The sequence below is a fragment of the Artibeus jamaicensis genome, unplaced genomic scaffold, assembly GCF_021234435.1.
Source record: "Artibeus jamaicensis isolate MK-2021 breed Jamaican fruit bat unplaced genomic scaffold, CSHL_Jam_final contig_559, whole genome shotgun sequence".
NCBI lineage: Eukaryota > Metazoa > Chordata > Mammalia > Chiroptera > Phyllostomidae > Artibeus > Artibeus jamaicensis.
This window is the reverse complement of record NW_026521887.1, coordinates 1,797,024-1,813,996: the sequence shown is the minus strand read 5'-3', so window position 1 is coordinate 1,813,996 and position 16,973 is coordinate 1,797,024. Positions and strand designations below refer to the sequence as shown.

Sequence of the window (16,973 nt, the reverse complement as noted above, 5' to 3'; positions counted from 1 at the left end):
ATATCCTTCCAGTTTCTGATTGAAGGGGAAACCAGAGGTCACAGAGGCGTACCTAAAGGTTAACATGTGGCAGGAGAAGGTGCAGATCTGCCTGTCTAGCCTGGGAAAAAGGCAATCTCCAGGGATTGCCTGGGGTAGCTGGATACTTTCAGAGTGCAGGAAAATTTGGGCCAAGAGATTTACATGGAGGGGAAGTCTCAGTGTAAAGAGGAAGACGCACTCCTTCTCTCTTCCTCTGGTATCCATGCATGGATGGGTGGGCCAGGGCACGCACTGGTCAGTAGATGGGGCAGCTTCAGGCACTGAGCCCCATGGATGGAGCCCCTACACAATCAGGTCATGTAGCAGTCCTGCCTCTGGAGCAGGAAGCTGCAGCATGGTGATTGTGCCACTGGCCCCATAACACAAACTCCAAAGAGGGAGATTGAAGCCAGACAGCCCACTACTTAGCAACCTCCAGCCACAGATAAGGATGGAATGGGATTTCTGGACACTGTTTCTGGTTCTGGGGGAGGATGGGTTTTGTCTGTGTGATTGGCCTGGAGGTGAGGAGTCACCAATTCCCCCAAATTGTGCAATATCTCAATAAAGAAGTTTCCCTTCCACCCCAACCTTTGTCTTATGCCTGTGTTTGAGGGTGGGCAACTGAATCCTAATTTTGTTCAGTAACAAATCCACAACAAACAGAGGCAGCCCCAGACGGTGGGTCTTCACCATTACTTGGAGAAATCAAAGGAACTCGGTTGAATAGCTCTTTAGGAAATTCTCTCTAATAATTTACCATATTAAATGAATCATATATTGTCATGGTATTAAGAAAAAACAAGTAAAATAAGAATAGGTTTAGGGCCATGCAAAATAGCCCAGAACGAGCACGGCATTGTATACGCAGGAGTAATTGTTACAGTCAGTCCCAGGTAGGAAATGAGAACTCGCCAACACCATTGTGTGTTTCTCCCATGCTCTATCTGCAACATCAATTCAGCTACTCCATGCCCCCTATGTATTTCAACTATCAGTCTATTAAAATAAATTAATATATTTGGATGAAAATATGATTTTCCTCTAAACCATATCTACCATAAGTTAGCTTTTCTACAATTCATTAACTCTATTCTTGGCTCAGCTTTCCTTCAAAGGAAATTGTTGAGGGCTGCATAGTGCCATTCACTACATTATTTTAGTATTATTAGGTAATCAAGCTGCTGAAGAAAAGCAAATTTGTACTGCTTAGCTTTTACATTTATCTGTTTAAAGTGAACATTGTGAGAATATTAAACATCTACCCAGTTCAAGTGATGCAGGAGAACTGAATATCATTTCAGACAAAGACTATTAAGCAAAAAAGTTAATTAACAAAAGTGTTTCAATTCTTTGAAAATTTATATTGGTCTCAATTATAATTATTTATTGGTGCTACTTTTCTGTTCCTGTGTGGACACAGCAAAAATAGAGATTAAGAAAATCTGACAGTCAACACTAACATTCAAAAGCAGTGGAACCTAATGACAGTGAACTCTCTGGCCAACATGTTTGTGGTGCTTCCTGTCTGGATGGTGTGACTAGGACAAAGCCTGACCCCACTTTGTGGATATTAAGAATTACTCCTGCATTCAGCCTTTAAAAATGTTTCTACCACTATGAAATAATTAAAGAACATCAAAAATTAATCACCAAAGCTTTAAGGAAACATTTTAGATATTAATTATAGAAAAGTTTGCTTTCTTAATATCACATATAAAATATCAAAATAAAAATCTGATACTTACAGCCCTGGCCAGGTGGTTCAGTTGGCTGGGCATTGTCCATACACCAAAAGGTTGCCAGTCCAATTCCCAGTAAGGACACATATCTGGGATGTGCGTTCAGTCCCCAGTCATGGTGTGTACAGAAGGCAACCAACCAATGTTTCTTTCTCAAATTGATATTTCTCTCCCCTTTTTCTCTCATTTTTTCTCTCTCTCCTTTCCTCTCCCTCTAAAACCAATAATAATGTCCTGGAGTGAGGATTAAAAAATGTTAAGGCTTACAGATATTAATGGATTTTATTAACTTTCCCCAGATTCCAAAGTCATTTGGACCTGGGAGGAGGTTAGGGTAGCTTTTACCTATCCACCTCAGTTCCTCAGGGAGTTCTTCGTATCACAGACTCCTGAACTGCTGGTTAGATTGCGGTTCCTTGGAGAGCCAAGCTGCACAGAGGAACTTATTTGGAGATAAGAAATGTTTTTGTCAAAAACTAAGTAAATAAAATAAAAAGTTTAGGTACTCTTTTAGTATGTTTACCTTTGCCAAAAATAAATAAATAAGTAAGCAAATAAGTAAATAAGCAAATAAATAAGCAAATAAATAAATAAATAAACAGCTTCTTTGACTCCTTGTAGCTAAAATGCCTATAAAGGTTGTGGCAAAAGTAGGTTCACAGTTCTTCATATGGAAAATGATACAATAATTAATAAATAATAACACAAGAATAAACTGTGTCTTGTGTCCCCACAAGTGTAAGCCTACACTTGCCATGCCCTGTACATGTTTAGTCTGTTTCTAAGAACAAAAAAAGATAGTTAAAGATTGGGTAAATTATTTACTTATCTCAAAATGTCAGACAGTTTAATGGAGAACTCAAGTCCATAGCTAAGCAGCTGACAGCAGCGACAGCTGAAAAATCAAATAATCTATATTTATCAATAAAGCTAAACAATGCTGATAAGAACTTGTTCACTCAGATTTAAATCCCTTCCTCTTTGCTTGAATTTTCACTGAAATTGAATAAAAAATGAAGTTTAAAAATTCGAAACTGAAATTATATGAAAGGATTCTTTTTCATAAATTATCTCTAAAATTTCAATAAATATTTTAAATGTCATGTGACTAGTAGAATATATATAAAACTTGTCAAATTTCCCAGCCTCCACAATGCAGATTAGATGTGGAATTCACTGTTAGCAAGACCATTTGCATTTCCATGTGTCTTTTTCCCACTCCTTCAACTGGACTCTGTCATACGCAGCCATTGCCTCAGAAAGCACAGGCGCCCCACAACTTCTTTCTTAATGGCCTGTAACAACCAGTCTGGCCTTCACTATGGGAAAAGAGAAATCTTGTTTTTAAATGGTTTAAGATTCAGACTCATCTTTAAGAAAATCATTTGTTTCTCTTTACACAGCTTTTATCTAGAATCATCGTGATTCCTGAAGGTAAGTATATCACTAGTGCGTTTTTGAAATGCCTCAGTGGAAACTAAGTTGAGAATGTCTAGCTGGTACTTGATTTGGACTAGGTCACCTCTGATTATAACCCAATTATGGGGTCAGGAGAACAAACTCATCAATGTCTCTACCAGCACAGTTTCTAAACAGTAGAGATAGTAGAGCCCTGCTGTCATGCACTGCAAAGCCTGTCTTCTCCGAGCAGCTTGGACTTAAGAGGAACACTACTTGCCAGCTACATTTTATTACACACCTATTCTCTTACTTTACTCACAGACTCCTTAAGCTGTGATATAAGTATCCCCATTTTACAGAAGTGGGTCAAAAGTTTATTTAAAACTAGGCCTTTCTGACTTTTAGGCCAAAGGTCATTCCCTACACCAAGATGGTACAACAAGAAAAAACTTTAAATAAAGTTATATTTTATTTTGTGTACCAAAGACCTTATATTCTATTCATTCCTGCTATCATCCACCTACATTCTCTCCCTTAAAAAGCAAAACAAAAACAAAATAAAAACGTTATATCTGAACAATGACTTCTGACAGAGTGAACAGTATACTGTAGTAGTTAAATCAAGACCATAAGATTAAGAATCGGATATTATTGGGTTTAAATTCTGGCTATGGAACACTTACCTGTGAGAACTGCAGCACATTCCTTAACTTCTCTAAGCCTTAGTCACCCCATTTGTTGAAGAAAGCCAATTTTTCCTATAATATTGGATTGTTGTGGGGAATAAATAAGAGAAAGATGCTAAAGTTGCCAGTATAGGATTTGTTTATTGAAAATGTAATAGATGGGTATGACAGTGGGAGATTTTATTTTATTTAAAGCTTATATTTATTTATTTTTAGATAGAAGGGAAGGGAGAGAGAAAGAAAGAAGAGAAATGTCACTGTGTGGTTGCCTCACACCGCCCCCTTTAGGGGACTCGACCTGCCACCCAGGCATGTGCCTTGACTGGGAATCGAACTGGTGACCCTTTGGTTGGCAGGCCCACACTCAATCAAATGAGTTACACCAGCCAGAGCTGAGAGTGGGCGATTTTATACAGTAATAATATCTCCATAGAACTAGAGTGGAGATGAATTATTACATGTGAAAAGAAGTGCTGTGATATCAATGGAGAAAGACCACATGCCTCTTTTTGTTCCCAGTCTGACCATGCTGTTGAGTCCTGCTTTGCTCAAAACAATATTATTTGAGATTTTATAATACTGATTGATGTGTTGGTAATCAAAAGAAAAGAATGTCTATTTTTTTAATATTAGCAACAACACAAATTTACTTATAAATTAATCTAATTTAGTTCCTATCTATCTTCAGGTAAGCACATTTAGTCTATTGATTCTTTTTCAAAATTATGAAAATGGATAACAATATGAATAAAAATCAGAGAAGTTATCTGAAGTTAAAGTTGTCAAGACAGATTTCCTGTCAAGATGATGGCCTAGGTAAAAAATGGCTCACATCTTATAACCACATTAAAATTACACCTAACCTATAGAACAACCATCCCTCAGACACATCAGAAATTGGGTTGAACTGAAGTCTGACAACTATGGAATTAAAGAATCCACATCCATACAGACTGGTAGGAGGGGCGAAGACACAGAATGGGCTGGTCTAACGCCCACATGTAGTTGATAAAAGTTTGGGAGAATATCTTGGGAGTAAGGAATCCCAGCCCCACTCCAGGCTTTCCAGCCCAGGGGTCCAGTGCCAGGATAGTAAGTTCCTATAAATTCTGGCTGCAAAACAAGTGGGAGTTCTGTCTGTGGAAGAAACTTCTGGAGTCCCAAGTAGTTTCTCTAAAAGAACCCCAGACAATGGACTTCTATGCACTCCTGCTGAGCTCTAGCAATGTAGTAGCAGCTTGAAAGGCAATAGCGGCATGCAGGGGTGAACTTAAGTGTCTGGCATCAGGAGACAGCTGGGGGACAGCTTTCTTTTAGAGAAAAAGGAAGACAGAGGGCATTGTCCTTTTTTGGAACCATCTCTACACAGAGCCACTAAGCTGGAAAATGGGTATCACATCTGAGATGCCATCAACCTGGCTACCACTCCATCAACCTGGCCCTTACATGGAGATCCCCTGAGCTTCCTCAAAAAGAAACCTTACAGGCAAGAAGGGGCTGGAAAGAAGTATTCAAAGTCATAAAAAACAAGGACACACATCCAAGATTACTCTATCCAGCAAAGCTATCATTTAGAATGGAAGGGCATATAAAATGCTTCCCAGAAAAGGTCAAGTTAAAGGAGTTCATCATCACCAAGCCATTATTATATGAAATGTTAAATGGATTTTTCTAAGAAAAATATCAAAACTATAAACAATAAAATAACAACAAATCCATAACTATCAACAACAACCAAAAAAACAAACTAAGCAAACAAGTAAGAACAGGAACAAAATCACAAAATTGATCACGTGGAGGGTTATCAGCAAGGAATGGGAAGGGAAGAATGGGGGGAAAAGGTACAGGGAATAAGTAGCATAAATGGTAGGTAGAAAATGGACAGGGGGAGGTTAGGAATAGTATAGAAAATGTAGAAGGCAAAGAATGTATATGTACGACCCATTGACATGAGCTAAGGGACAGAGGATGCAGGTGGGAAGGGATGTAGAGGGTGGAGGGGAATAAATGAGGGAAATGGGACAACTGTAATAGCATAATCAATAAAATATATTTTTAACAATGAGTTCTGTTCTTCATTTAAACATATTCAAGTTGGTACCTGTGTTTAATTTTCTGAAATCCTGAAATTAAAGCTGTGTTTCTGTTTAAAATATAAACAATGAAACAAAGGCACTTAGATATCCAGCAGAATGTAGAGATAGTCTCTCCTCCTCCCCAGGAATTGCAATAGATGGGAGCCCATCACCTCTTTTGGGGGGTATGGTGCTATCATTAATTTTTTGTGAGTTTGATACTTTTAGTCTCATACTTACATCTGGTTTCTAGATCAAAAGCTACAAACATTTTAAAGTTTATTTCATAATAAAAAATATTTATTTATTTAAACTCACATTTTTCCAACTATTCCATTTTCTTTTTATTTTCACTGCCTATCTTAATGAAGAGTAGGTTGGATTAGTATTATTTCCTCAGCTCTAACTTATTCTTAACCCATTACAATTTGATATTTCTTCCTACCATTCTGTTGAAACCACGTTTGTAATGTCAACAAATGTTACCACCAAATTCAATGGCCCCTTTCTAGGCTTCATCCTACATGTTCTTTCTGAGAGATAAGATACTCCTAACTGCTTCTAAATCTTTTCTAAAATTCTTCTTTATGCCTTTTTAAAAATCCTTCCCAATGCCTTTCAAATCATCACATTCTCATGATTATCTCCTGTGGCTCTGCTTGCTTGCTCTCTCCTCTCTAACCTCCCCCTCTCCCTCTGCCTCACCTTCTCTCTCCCCCTCTCCCTCTCCTTTATTCTCATTCTCACTCTCAGTCCTTCTTTCTTCTCACTGTCGTTTTCTGGTACCTTTTCTGTCCAAACCCTTAAGTGTTATTCTTTCTTAGGATTCATCTTTGTTATTCTTTCCATATAATCTGTTTTTAAAGCCATCTAATCTCTGCCCAAAGCTTCCTGAATCACACCCAAACTCCCTTCTCAGGTGGCATTTCCTAATATCTATTGGACATACCATTAATTCCAAAAATGAACTCTTTCTTTAACCAACCTCCATCCCAACCTGTTATTCCTCTTATATACCCCATCTTATTAAATGCTATCAACACACACAGTCTCATTATTTCTAAAACCTGAATGGTATCCTTCCTCTACATGGCAATTTGTAAATTTGAAGGCAGAAAAGTCTCTTGAATCTTGCTTTTCTTCTCAACTTTCACAGATCCTGAAGACATTTAGAAGGCTGTGTCCAACATGGTAGCCACTTGGGGCTGTTTAGACACAAACTGACTAAAATTAAATATAACTTAAAATTTAGTTCTTAACTCACTCAATCTACGTTTCACAGGTTCAACTGCCACACATTGTTACTATACTGGAGAGGGCAAAATATGAAACATTTCTGTCACCACAGAAAGTTCTGTTGGAGAGTGCTGACTGAGAGTCATCATATTAGTCTGAAGGAAGACAGCCTATTCTGAACTGGCCTTTGTGGTATAAGTTCACCCTGTTTCAACTTATTATTATATTGCTGCCAGAGCTAGTTTTTGAGAAAAACAAATCATTTCATGTGATTCCTTGATTAAAATTACTCTAATATGTTATCACACAGGGAATAAAATTCAAAGGTGTTAGAACAGGATATATGATCCTTCACAATTGAGTACTAATATCTTTCCGGAGGTATTTCTATACCTCTTGACACACACCTTACTCAGTGTTATGGATGGAATTGTATCCACCCCCCAAATTCAAATGTTGAAGCTCTGACCCCCAGTGTAACTGTATTTAGGCATATGAGGAGCTAATAAAAATCAGATAAAAATTAAGATTTCTAAGTATTATAGAAATTAGCCAATACAAAGATAATTCTCAACTAATAAATTCAAACATCTTTTAACAGAGCAAAATAAAAAGGGGTATTGATCAAAATAATAAATAAAAAGTGAATGTATCTAATTTAACATATGAATTCAGCATAAGAACTATCACAGATTTTTTAATTTTACTTCCTTCCACCAAAATCTTACACACATCATTTTACCTACCCAACTCTAACCCTGAGTGTTCTGCTGACTTACTCATTTTCATGTCTACTTCCTGAGCCTTTGAAATGATGAACTAGGGATTCCTGGCCATTCATACCAGCTGTCCAGGATTCTTGAGCTTCTGTCATCTTAACTTGCTTTATCAGCTGTAAAATGTTTTTAATGATAAATTTAAAATAAAAAAAGAAGTAAATATGGTAGGTTTTTATAATTGTTAAATCTATGTAACAGGTATATGTAAGTTTATTAATCTCTTCATTCTTTGGTATGTTTGTAATATTCATAATGAATATACATTCAGAAAATATATTCAAACAATAAAGTGTACTCAATCTTTAACTCTATCCAGCAGTTTGACCTTGGAATGGTTAACTTTATGACTTCACTGTACTCATCTATAAAATCCATAATAATACCACATAGAGATAACATGAAGAAAAAATAAATTAAACTAGTTTCTGACATCTAATAAGCTCTAAAGCTTGTTAGCTACTATTGAAACTTATTCTAATACTTAAATTTCTGTCTGATTCAAATTATTTTCTGAAAGAGCTAACACATTGTCATGATCATCCACTTACATCTTAGTTCACTTTTCAAATAAGCTAATTCAGTAATAGTTCAATGAAAAAGAGACTGATCATTTTTTATGGAAGTGGAGATACAGAGAAGAAAGACTTCTGACCTTTAGATTTCGCATTGGAATACAACCCCTGAAAGTGCAGCTTCCACATGCCAGGAGAGGACACAGACAAATGACAGCAAGAAAGCACACAGAGAAAGGAGGGTGAAGAGTCACAGTTTTGACTAGAGCCCATTTTCCCTCTTATGCAGGGTGGGAAAGCTGACAAACGTAATCCTCATACATTTTCAAAGACATGATTACTGCTTTCACCCATCACATATGTGTGGCTATCCTACTGCAACTGCTAGGATCAATAATAGTATTTAAATAGATAATAAACTTAAAATTTTTTGCAGGATTTTTCTTGTCATATCTGGTATCCTCTACTACATTTTGTTTATAAACACCTGAATGCAGAAATAGATTGCAGAGGTGAGTGAGGGGAATCAAATAAGATCTTTTAACACTCTACACAGTCAAGAATTAAATATTTTTATGTATTCCAGTATAACACATAGTATAAAACATTACCTATTTATTAGTGAAAAGGGCAAATGTTAACCATCTCTTACTTCCAGTATTACAGAATTGGAGTACTAGAAAACTGCATGAGTAAATTTCACTACTTGGATTGTAAAATATTTAATTTATTATTAAATAAAAGCTAGATTTAGTGTTCCACAGCATTTTGTCATCTAAAAATGTTAAAAAGTAAAATATGACTGATATTATAATCACTTAAAAACTGAGCAATAAAGTAATTTTGAAACTAATTCTTAAATTAAGCTTAGTAGTAATCTGTAACTACTTAGCAGTTTGCATCTTCCAAAAACTACGTAAATGTTATACTAGTTATTCCAGCATTACAGAAATAAGTAAAAAAAAAAGAAAACATGGTTTATCATTATCATCACAATAAAAAAGTGAGAAATCATTAGTAATTTCAGAGGTTTACTAAAGTATATAGATGAAGAATAAACTTCACTCATACAACATATAAATAATATCCGGCATAAATAATGCCCTTTTTACTATAAATTCTTTTACTACAAAATTATAAGCATGTAATTCTGTAACATAACAATATTATACTCAAGCACACTGTATGACATTTTAGGTGAAATATTCAAATTAAAACTATAAGTTATTACACCAATTTTATTACCCTACCAACCAACCACACTCAGTTCAAGCAGGCATTACTTCTGCCAGACCCTGTACTATAAAAAGCCAACAGGCTTATTCAAAAAAAATCAACCATACACTTTTGAACAAGTTTCAGCCATTTATATACACTAAAATTTGAAATAAAATAATAAGGCTAAGACTCCCATAACTGAATAGTTGATCAGTCTTCACATATAATCATTTAATTTCTTTGCTCATGTGTTCAGCCCATTATTGAACACCAGTGTAATAACTCAGTTTTGACTAAATGGCAGATTATTGACAGCCAACAAGTCCATCCTTAAATATTTCTAATTCTGTTCCTTTGTGCACCTACCTCCTTCTCAGCATGTTCTCTTGGGGAACATCCCTACCCCTTTCACCCAATTAATTTACTTCTCGTCTATTTCCTCAGCCCAGTCCCTATGTACTTGCTCCCCTGATCTTTAGCTGTGTCCTATTGCCTTTACTACTTTAAAAAACATTTTTCTGCGCTCCATTCTCATCACTTGAACAAATGAGATTACTGTGTATTACTTAGGCATAGGAGCGAAGAGGTCTTACGACATTAGTTGTCACTGTTAACTAGAACAATGGCTCTCAACCTTGGCTACACATCATCAGGAAAAGTAGAAGATCCCAAGTTCATGACACAAGCCAGATGAATAAAATCAGAATATCTTGTGTGTGGATCCATTTTTAAAAGTCTAGGATATTAATGTGACCCCATGAATCTCTGATCTAGAGTAAATATTATCTGATGTTGAAGAAACATCTTTGCAGTGTAAAGCAATATAAACAACAAAATGTTCGTACCTAGTCAATGTGACGGCAACATAAAAGATAAACATTTAAAAATTAGGGATTGAAATTAAAACAATAAGTCAAATAATTCAAACTTCGATATTATATTATTTGAAGTACTTATCTGTATACTCGTTCATGTATATTTAATTTAACATGTAAAAAGGTCAATGGATTATGATTTGTATGTAGGGGAGCATGAGACTGAGAACATTACTGATTTCCTTTCATTTATATTTTAATTCATTTTGTGCATACAGACACTGATCTCATACAATTAAAGTGATGAAAATCTATGTATAATGGCAATTATTAAAATTTTGTGGTTATCCTCTATATAGCTACTAATATGATCCAGTTCCAAATCCAAAGTAGAAATTCACTCTTTACTCTCTAAAACAATAAGCATCTAACATTAAGATAAAATTCTGTGGCATTTTCCTATAAAAATAAAATACAGATCATAAAATTAGTGGTCATATGTAAAAAATATGAAAAACAAAAATTTGGGTCATAAAAATAGTTACAATAGGGGTTTTGGCCTTACAAATGGCCTTATTAATGGTTAAAATGATTATCTGCATGGTTAGGCTGTTTGACTTTGCAGAGAAGCAATTCAATTATAAAAATATGATTTGAAAATAATAAAGTGGTAAAATATAAAAAGATCTATTTGCATATGTATTTCACATTTGTGGACAGTGTCATACTATGTACAATTGTACTTAACAGCAAAATAGTTTATATTCAATATTTAAGCGTAAAGAATTGTTACATTTTTTAAATTTTATTCTAGAGTGAGTGACACCAAAAATCTAGAGTACATGACACCAAAATGAATTAAGAACTGAAGAAATGCTCGAACTGCACATTATGTAACCCAAATTCTATGTTATTTAACTAGTTAATGTTTATGAGTGGTTCCTTCAAACAATACAGAAAGTCCCAGGTATCATGATCATTACATAAGCCTAACACTGGCAGTGCACCCTTTTGGCTAGTGTCTGTTAAATAAAAACAGGCAATAGAATCTGCATTAACAGGATATTATAAAGATAAAAATATGAAAATGCATATACTCTTGAGAATATAAATTCTCAGAATATTTATTCTGAGAGAACTGAAATACAGATGATGCAATATTTATGTTAGTCTAATCTCAAATCTGCTTTCATTGATCGTCTGCCTTAATTTAAGTTTTAGTAAGTACATAAAGTTATCAGTAACAAAAGTTTACTAGCAACATAGAAATTTAAATTCCTTAAATATCCCAATTTTATATATATTTATGTGTGTGCTTAGGAGATAAAGAAGGACATATTGAAGAGAAAATCTTTGTTTAAGTAAAAAAAATCAAGCATGTGAATAATATACATATGTAATTTCTAGCTTAGAATACTGCATATTGAACTATTACCAACCAATTTGAAGATTATTAAAGATTTGTCACTATTATATATCACAGATTATTTTTAAAAAACAGTGCAAACTATAGAGAATTACTGTCATAATTTTTGCTACTTGATTATGTAATTTAGCAGCTTAAATGTTCTTTATTTTTTCATAAATTACTTCCCCAATAAATATGTATATTTACTTTGTTTAAAAAATTAACCCAGATGTTTTCAGAATATTAAAAAATGTTCTTGGGTACAAATAATTTCTACTATGTGTTGCAATATAAATGTTTACTACAGTAAATCCAAGCTGTATTTGAACTCTGATTATTATGGTCTCAAGGCACTATAATTGTATTAGATCAATATTAAGGGATTTTTTTTAGTATAAGGGGTCCAAAAACCCTTCAAAACAAGTTAAATAAAAATTAAATTTAATCAATTTTATTTTATACATATATAGAATGTGACATTTTTAAATGGAGAATATAAAACTAGAAGGTAATCATACATCCTAAATTAAAAATTAGAAATCACTACATTAATTATTTAATTATGGGCATGATAAAATTAACGTATTCCTCCTAAAATATAAATGTTAATAATTTGTATATAAAATATGATTAAATGTATTTTATCTATATTTTTATAAATGTATCTATAAATTATTAAATTGGATTTTTCATGAATATGTTACCAATTCTAGAAATATAATGCATTTGTTTTTAACATAACCTAGGACTTTGTGGCTATCTTAAAATATAAAAAATTTTGCATAGAATGCATATCATGAACAAAGTCCCTGGTGGTAGTCACAATTTCCTAATTAAAATGTATGTTTGAAATAAGTAAAAGTATTTAGAAAGAAACTCAAGAAACTACAAGTAGCCTTAAGAGAGTACAAGTAGCATTTCAAGCTAGGTAATATAATTTGTATGTGAATGTGTTCGTAGCTTTTGCATTATCATAAGGAAATTATAAATAAAAATAAGAAACTAACCAATCAATTTGTAAGTTATCAACTAGCAACAATCACACATTAAATTTGGAACTATAATTATTTATAACAATCATTGTGGAAAAAATGTTTCAAATCCAAACAAAAATCACACCAACAAGAAAATAGCTACAAGGTAACGCAGGTAATAAATTATGTGTTGAAGTGATGAGAAACTCAAATGGCTGAATGGCTAAATGGCTGTGCTTAGTTTTCAATGGAAAGAAGAAATATTCCTAAAAAGGAATTAAGATTCTTATAATGTGCTTTTGTGTATACAGTTAACAACTATCACTTTATATAAAAACACAATTCAGAAGTACTTCCTAACATTACAAATTACTTTCACCTACATCATCCCTTACAGCTATGATGACAAAGTTGATAAGTATTTTTATATCAAGGAAAAATTAAAATTTACTTATATTTAAAATTTGGATATTTGAACAAAGATATATTTGTCATGCTTATTTGAAAATATGTTGCAGTCTATGGACAATGCAGACTATATTTTAAATATTGAACCTACACAAATTGTAATTAATAGAAATTTCTATGAGAATTTCATTAGAAAAGGAGAAAAATTCAAATTATTACAAAGTGTTACTTTTAAACATAAATAATATGCTAAAATGCTTTTAATCTTTTTATAAGTAGCAAAATTGGAAGACAAACTACTTACCTTATTTTTACTTTCTGATACAATAAATAACTATGTAATAAATACACTAGCCATCCATTATTAACTTTTACCATTAAGAATAAGTTTAATTCCCAAGCATGAGCTACAGTAGTATGGTTAAGAAAAGTATGTAGGAAAGTGTAAAATACATGTATCTTGTAAAGTAGCATTCTAAATTAATATTGTAAACTCAATATTACCTGTTTCAAAGATCTGTTTCTGGTCTGAATGAATGTTGAAAAGCAAGTTGAGTATGAGTTTAGCTTTATTGTCAAAAGCACAGCTAATAAATCCAAAGTAAAATACAGCCCTTGAACTATGTTCACTTTAAACAGGTATCTATTAGACCAGTTCTTTTGTGAAAGCGTCACATCCTTTTTATCCACACTGTCCTTGATTACACTTTCCCAGTACAGAGCAAGTGAAGCAAGAGGATCAGTTTTACTGTTCCTATGTGGTGTTGGTGAGTAGTTAAGAGAAAGAAAAAGAGAGTGTGGTATATTATTTCTTTTTTAAAGCAATACCATTTTTATTGTATTTTAACAAATTACCCTTGTAATAAAACATTAAGGTTTACTAAGATTTTTGTCACCATTTCTTCCCAACTAAAATGTCACCACAGTCATCTTCATCTTCAACAGAGCTGTAAAGCAAGTCTCATTTCAGCACCACGGACAGTGACACTTCTAGGACATGCACCCATGGTTTCATTGGCCATTTCATAAGAAATTTGCATACACTTTTTTTGTCAATCAACAAAGGTTACATCCATTATCATATTAAACAGAAATAGACTGAATTTGAAACAGGTTATTAAATAGCTCAGTTTTTTCATTCATAGGATCTGCATTTGCCACTTAGTATTTCTGGAGAACATTCTGAAAATTCAAGCTAATTACATAAAGTGTCTGATAAAACCTAACACTGATCACTGATCATCAGATACTTAATTAAAACTGTCCACTCGCACTGAGTCTCAGATCAATAATTATTCCAATGTCTAAGAAAATAGAAAACTAATTGTGAGTAAACATGCTTAGGTAGGCCTCCAGGCTTTCCAAACAACAAGAACTATCCCTGTAAACAGGTAAAATGTATTCATGTGTACAAGTCCATAAGGCAAACCACATATGCCTGACTGACTCTTCTGATTTCCGCTAGGATTGTCACTATGCAGCTCCATCATTGTCTTCCTAACAAGCCATGTTCAAATTTCACTTTTTTAAAAAGGTAACACAGTTTGAACAAATTGCATATCTGCAAGAGGTAATTTAAGCCCTAGCTTTATTATCGCAGAAGATCAGGGTGTTCCTTGATCTTCCAAGGAATCCCAGAAGAAAGCACCTGTTTACCAGTAATCCACGAGGTATTCCCAACTCAAGTACCAAGTCAAACTCTCACGAACACAATAACGACGAGAGAAGTAAACAAAACCAGAGCAAAAACAAAAATGAAACTGTTTTAAAACTCTAGAAGACACCTCAACCAAACAGAATAAATGGAAAAGCTCAAGAAAAGCGTTAAAAAAAATCCACTGTTCCTACCTTACAATCTTCAGGACAGGATTTCACCGAGTACTCCTGCGATTGTAAATATTTATGGAGCACACTTTCAAACTCTTCGTACTTCTCCTGAGCGTGGTGGTCGTAGTCTTGGTACGCCTCGATGCATTGCCTGCAAGTGGTCATCTCGCCACCCTCCTTGAGCACCACATCCAGACTACAGTTCAAAGTGTTGGGACTTGACAACCCCGAGAACAACTCCCAAAGTGTGTAGGAATTACAAAACGAAAGGTAAAAATCCGACAAGTTCCAGAGTGGAGTTGGATGCGTCTCCCTCACCTCCCGCTCCGCCCCCCCGGCTGCCACCCCGCGACTCCAGTTCCTGGCACACACCGCCTCCGCGCTCTCCACGGTAAAGCACTGGCCCGAGGAGGTGCCCTGGGGGTAACAAGTCTCCAGGCGCCACACGGGTTTGGCAGAGTTTCCTAGAAAAAGAGCCTTGCTCTGGTTGTTTTTGACTTTGTTGCCCTTGCTGCCGCCGCCGTCTCCAGGGGAGGGGGGCAGAATGGGGGACGAGGAGGCGGAGAGGAGTCTGTGAGCCTGGGCGGCGGGCGAGGACTCCCCCATGCTCGCCAGGAGCGCGGGCCAGGAGGGCTCCTGCTGCCGCTGCCGCTGCTGTTGCTGCTGCTGCTGGCGTTGTCGCTGCTGCTGCTGCCGTTGCTGCTGCTGCTGTTGCTGCTGATGTTGATGCTGCTCCTTGTCCCGGGTCCGGGTCAGCTTGGCTTCAGCGCAGAACCACAAGTGATCAGAGAGCAGGACTGTGAAAAACAAGAGAGATGCCAGAGACAGTCGCCATTTCTGAGCCCTCTCTGAATCGATGAACGGTTTCTCGTTCTCCCGGGGTGCTGCCAACCAGATTTTTAAGCCGTCATCATACTGTCGACACATCCAAGCACCCCTGGTCATATTTTGGGAACGCACAGCCCGGGCCGACTCCACCGTGAGGGCTCGTGTGCCGGTGTCACCACAATATGCATTGACTTAAAGGGTTTAATTTCCTTATCCCCTCCTCCCGTCTCTTCTCTCTCTCTTTCTCTCTCTCTCCCCCTCTCCCTCTGTCTCTCTCTCTCTCTCTCTTTCTTTCTCCCTCTCTATTTGCCTACATAAATATTACCAGGCTTTGGAGGAAGATCTCACTTGTTTCCGACCTAATCATCAGCCGACCCCATCCTCTGTAGAGTAGGAAACAATAGTACAGAGAGAGAGGGGGAGAGAGAGAGAGAGGCAGTCGGAGGTGGCTGGGGCTGGTGGCCGGTGGTGAGCTGAGTGCAGGAGGTGCTGGTGGAGGCGGCGGGTGGCTGGCGCTGCTCCTCTCACCCAGGCATTGTCAGAGCGCTGGTCCCCATGGCCCTGCTGAGGACAGCCCGCTCTTCCCTGCCAGGGGCATGCCGCGTCTCCAGTGCCCACTGACAGCGAGCTACCAGTGCGCCTCCCCAGCTCCTCTCCTCCTCCGCTTCTCCTCCTCTTCCTCCTCCTTCCTTTCCTTCTCCTTTCTCTCCTCCTCCTCCTGCTCCTACTTCTCGCTGTCTCTCCCCGAGTTCCGAGCCTGGGCAGCCACGGACGACAGGGCTCTCCCTCCCCCCCCCCCCCACCCCGCGCTCTAACTGCCGCCGCTGTCGCAGGTCTGCCCGCCGGCGCCTCCGCCGCCCGGCTCCGACTGCTGACGCCGCCTCCCCGGGACCTCGGGGCCGAATTGCCTGGGTTGGGCCTCCCGAGAGCTACAGTCATCTTCAGTCCCCGGCTAAGTTGCCGCCATCTTCGTCCTGGAGAAACACTTTCTTGGGGGGAGCGCTGGCTTTTGCGTCATCTCCTCCCGCGCCGAGATCTCTCCA

The 16,973-nt window shown here is 36.6% G+C and overlaps 1 protein-coding gene across 2 annotated transcripts in view; it reads right to left on the bottom strand.

Moving 5' to 3' along the window:
* The window catches only part of NALF1 (NALCN channel auxiliary factor 1), a 597,532-nt gene extending 580,843 nt beyond the window's left edge, over positions 1-16,689 (bottom strand). For both annotated transcript variants that reach the window (XM_053670335.1, XM_053670336.1), the window contains exon 1: positions 15,124-16,689. In XM_053670335.1, the coding sequence (XP_053526310.1) occupies positions 15,124-16,047 (924 nt within the window). In that variant the 5' untranslated portion in view covers positions 16,048-16,689. The remainder of the gene's footprint in view (positions 1-15,123) is intronic.
* Between the last annotated feature and the right edge of the window lie 284 nt (positions 16,690-16,973).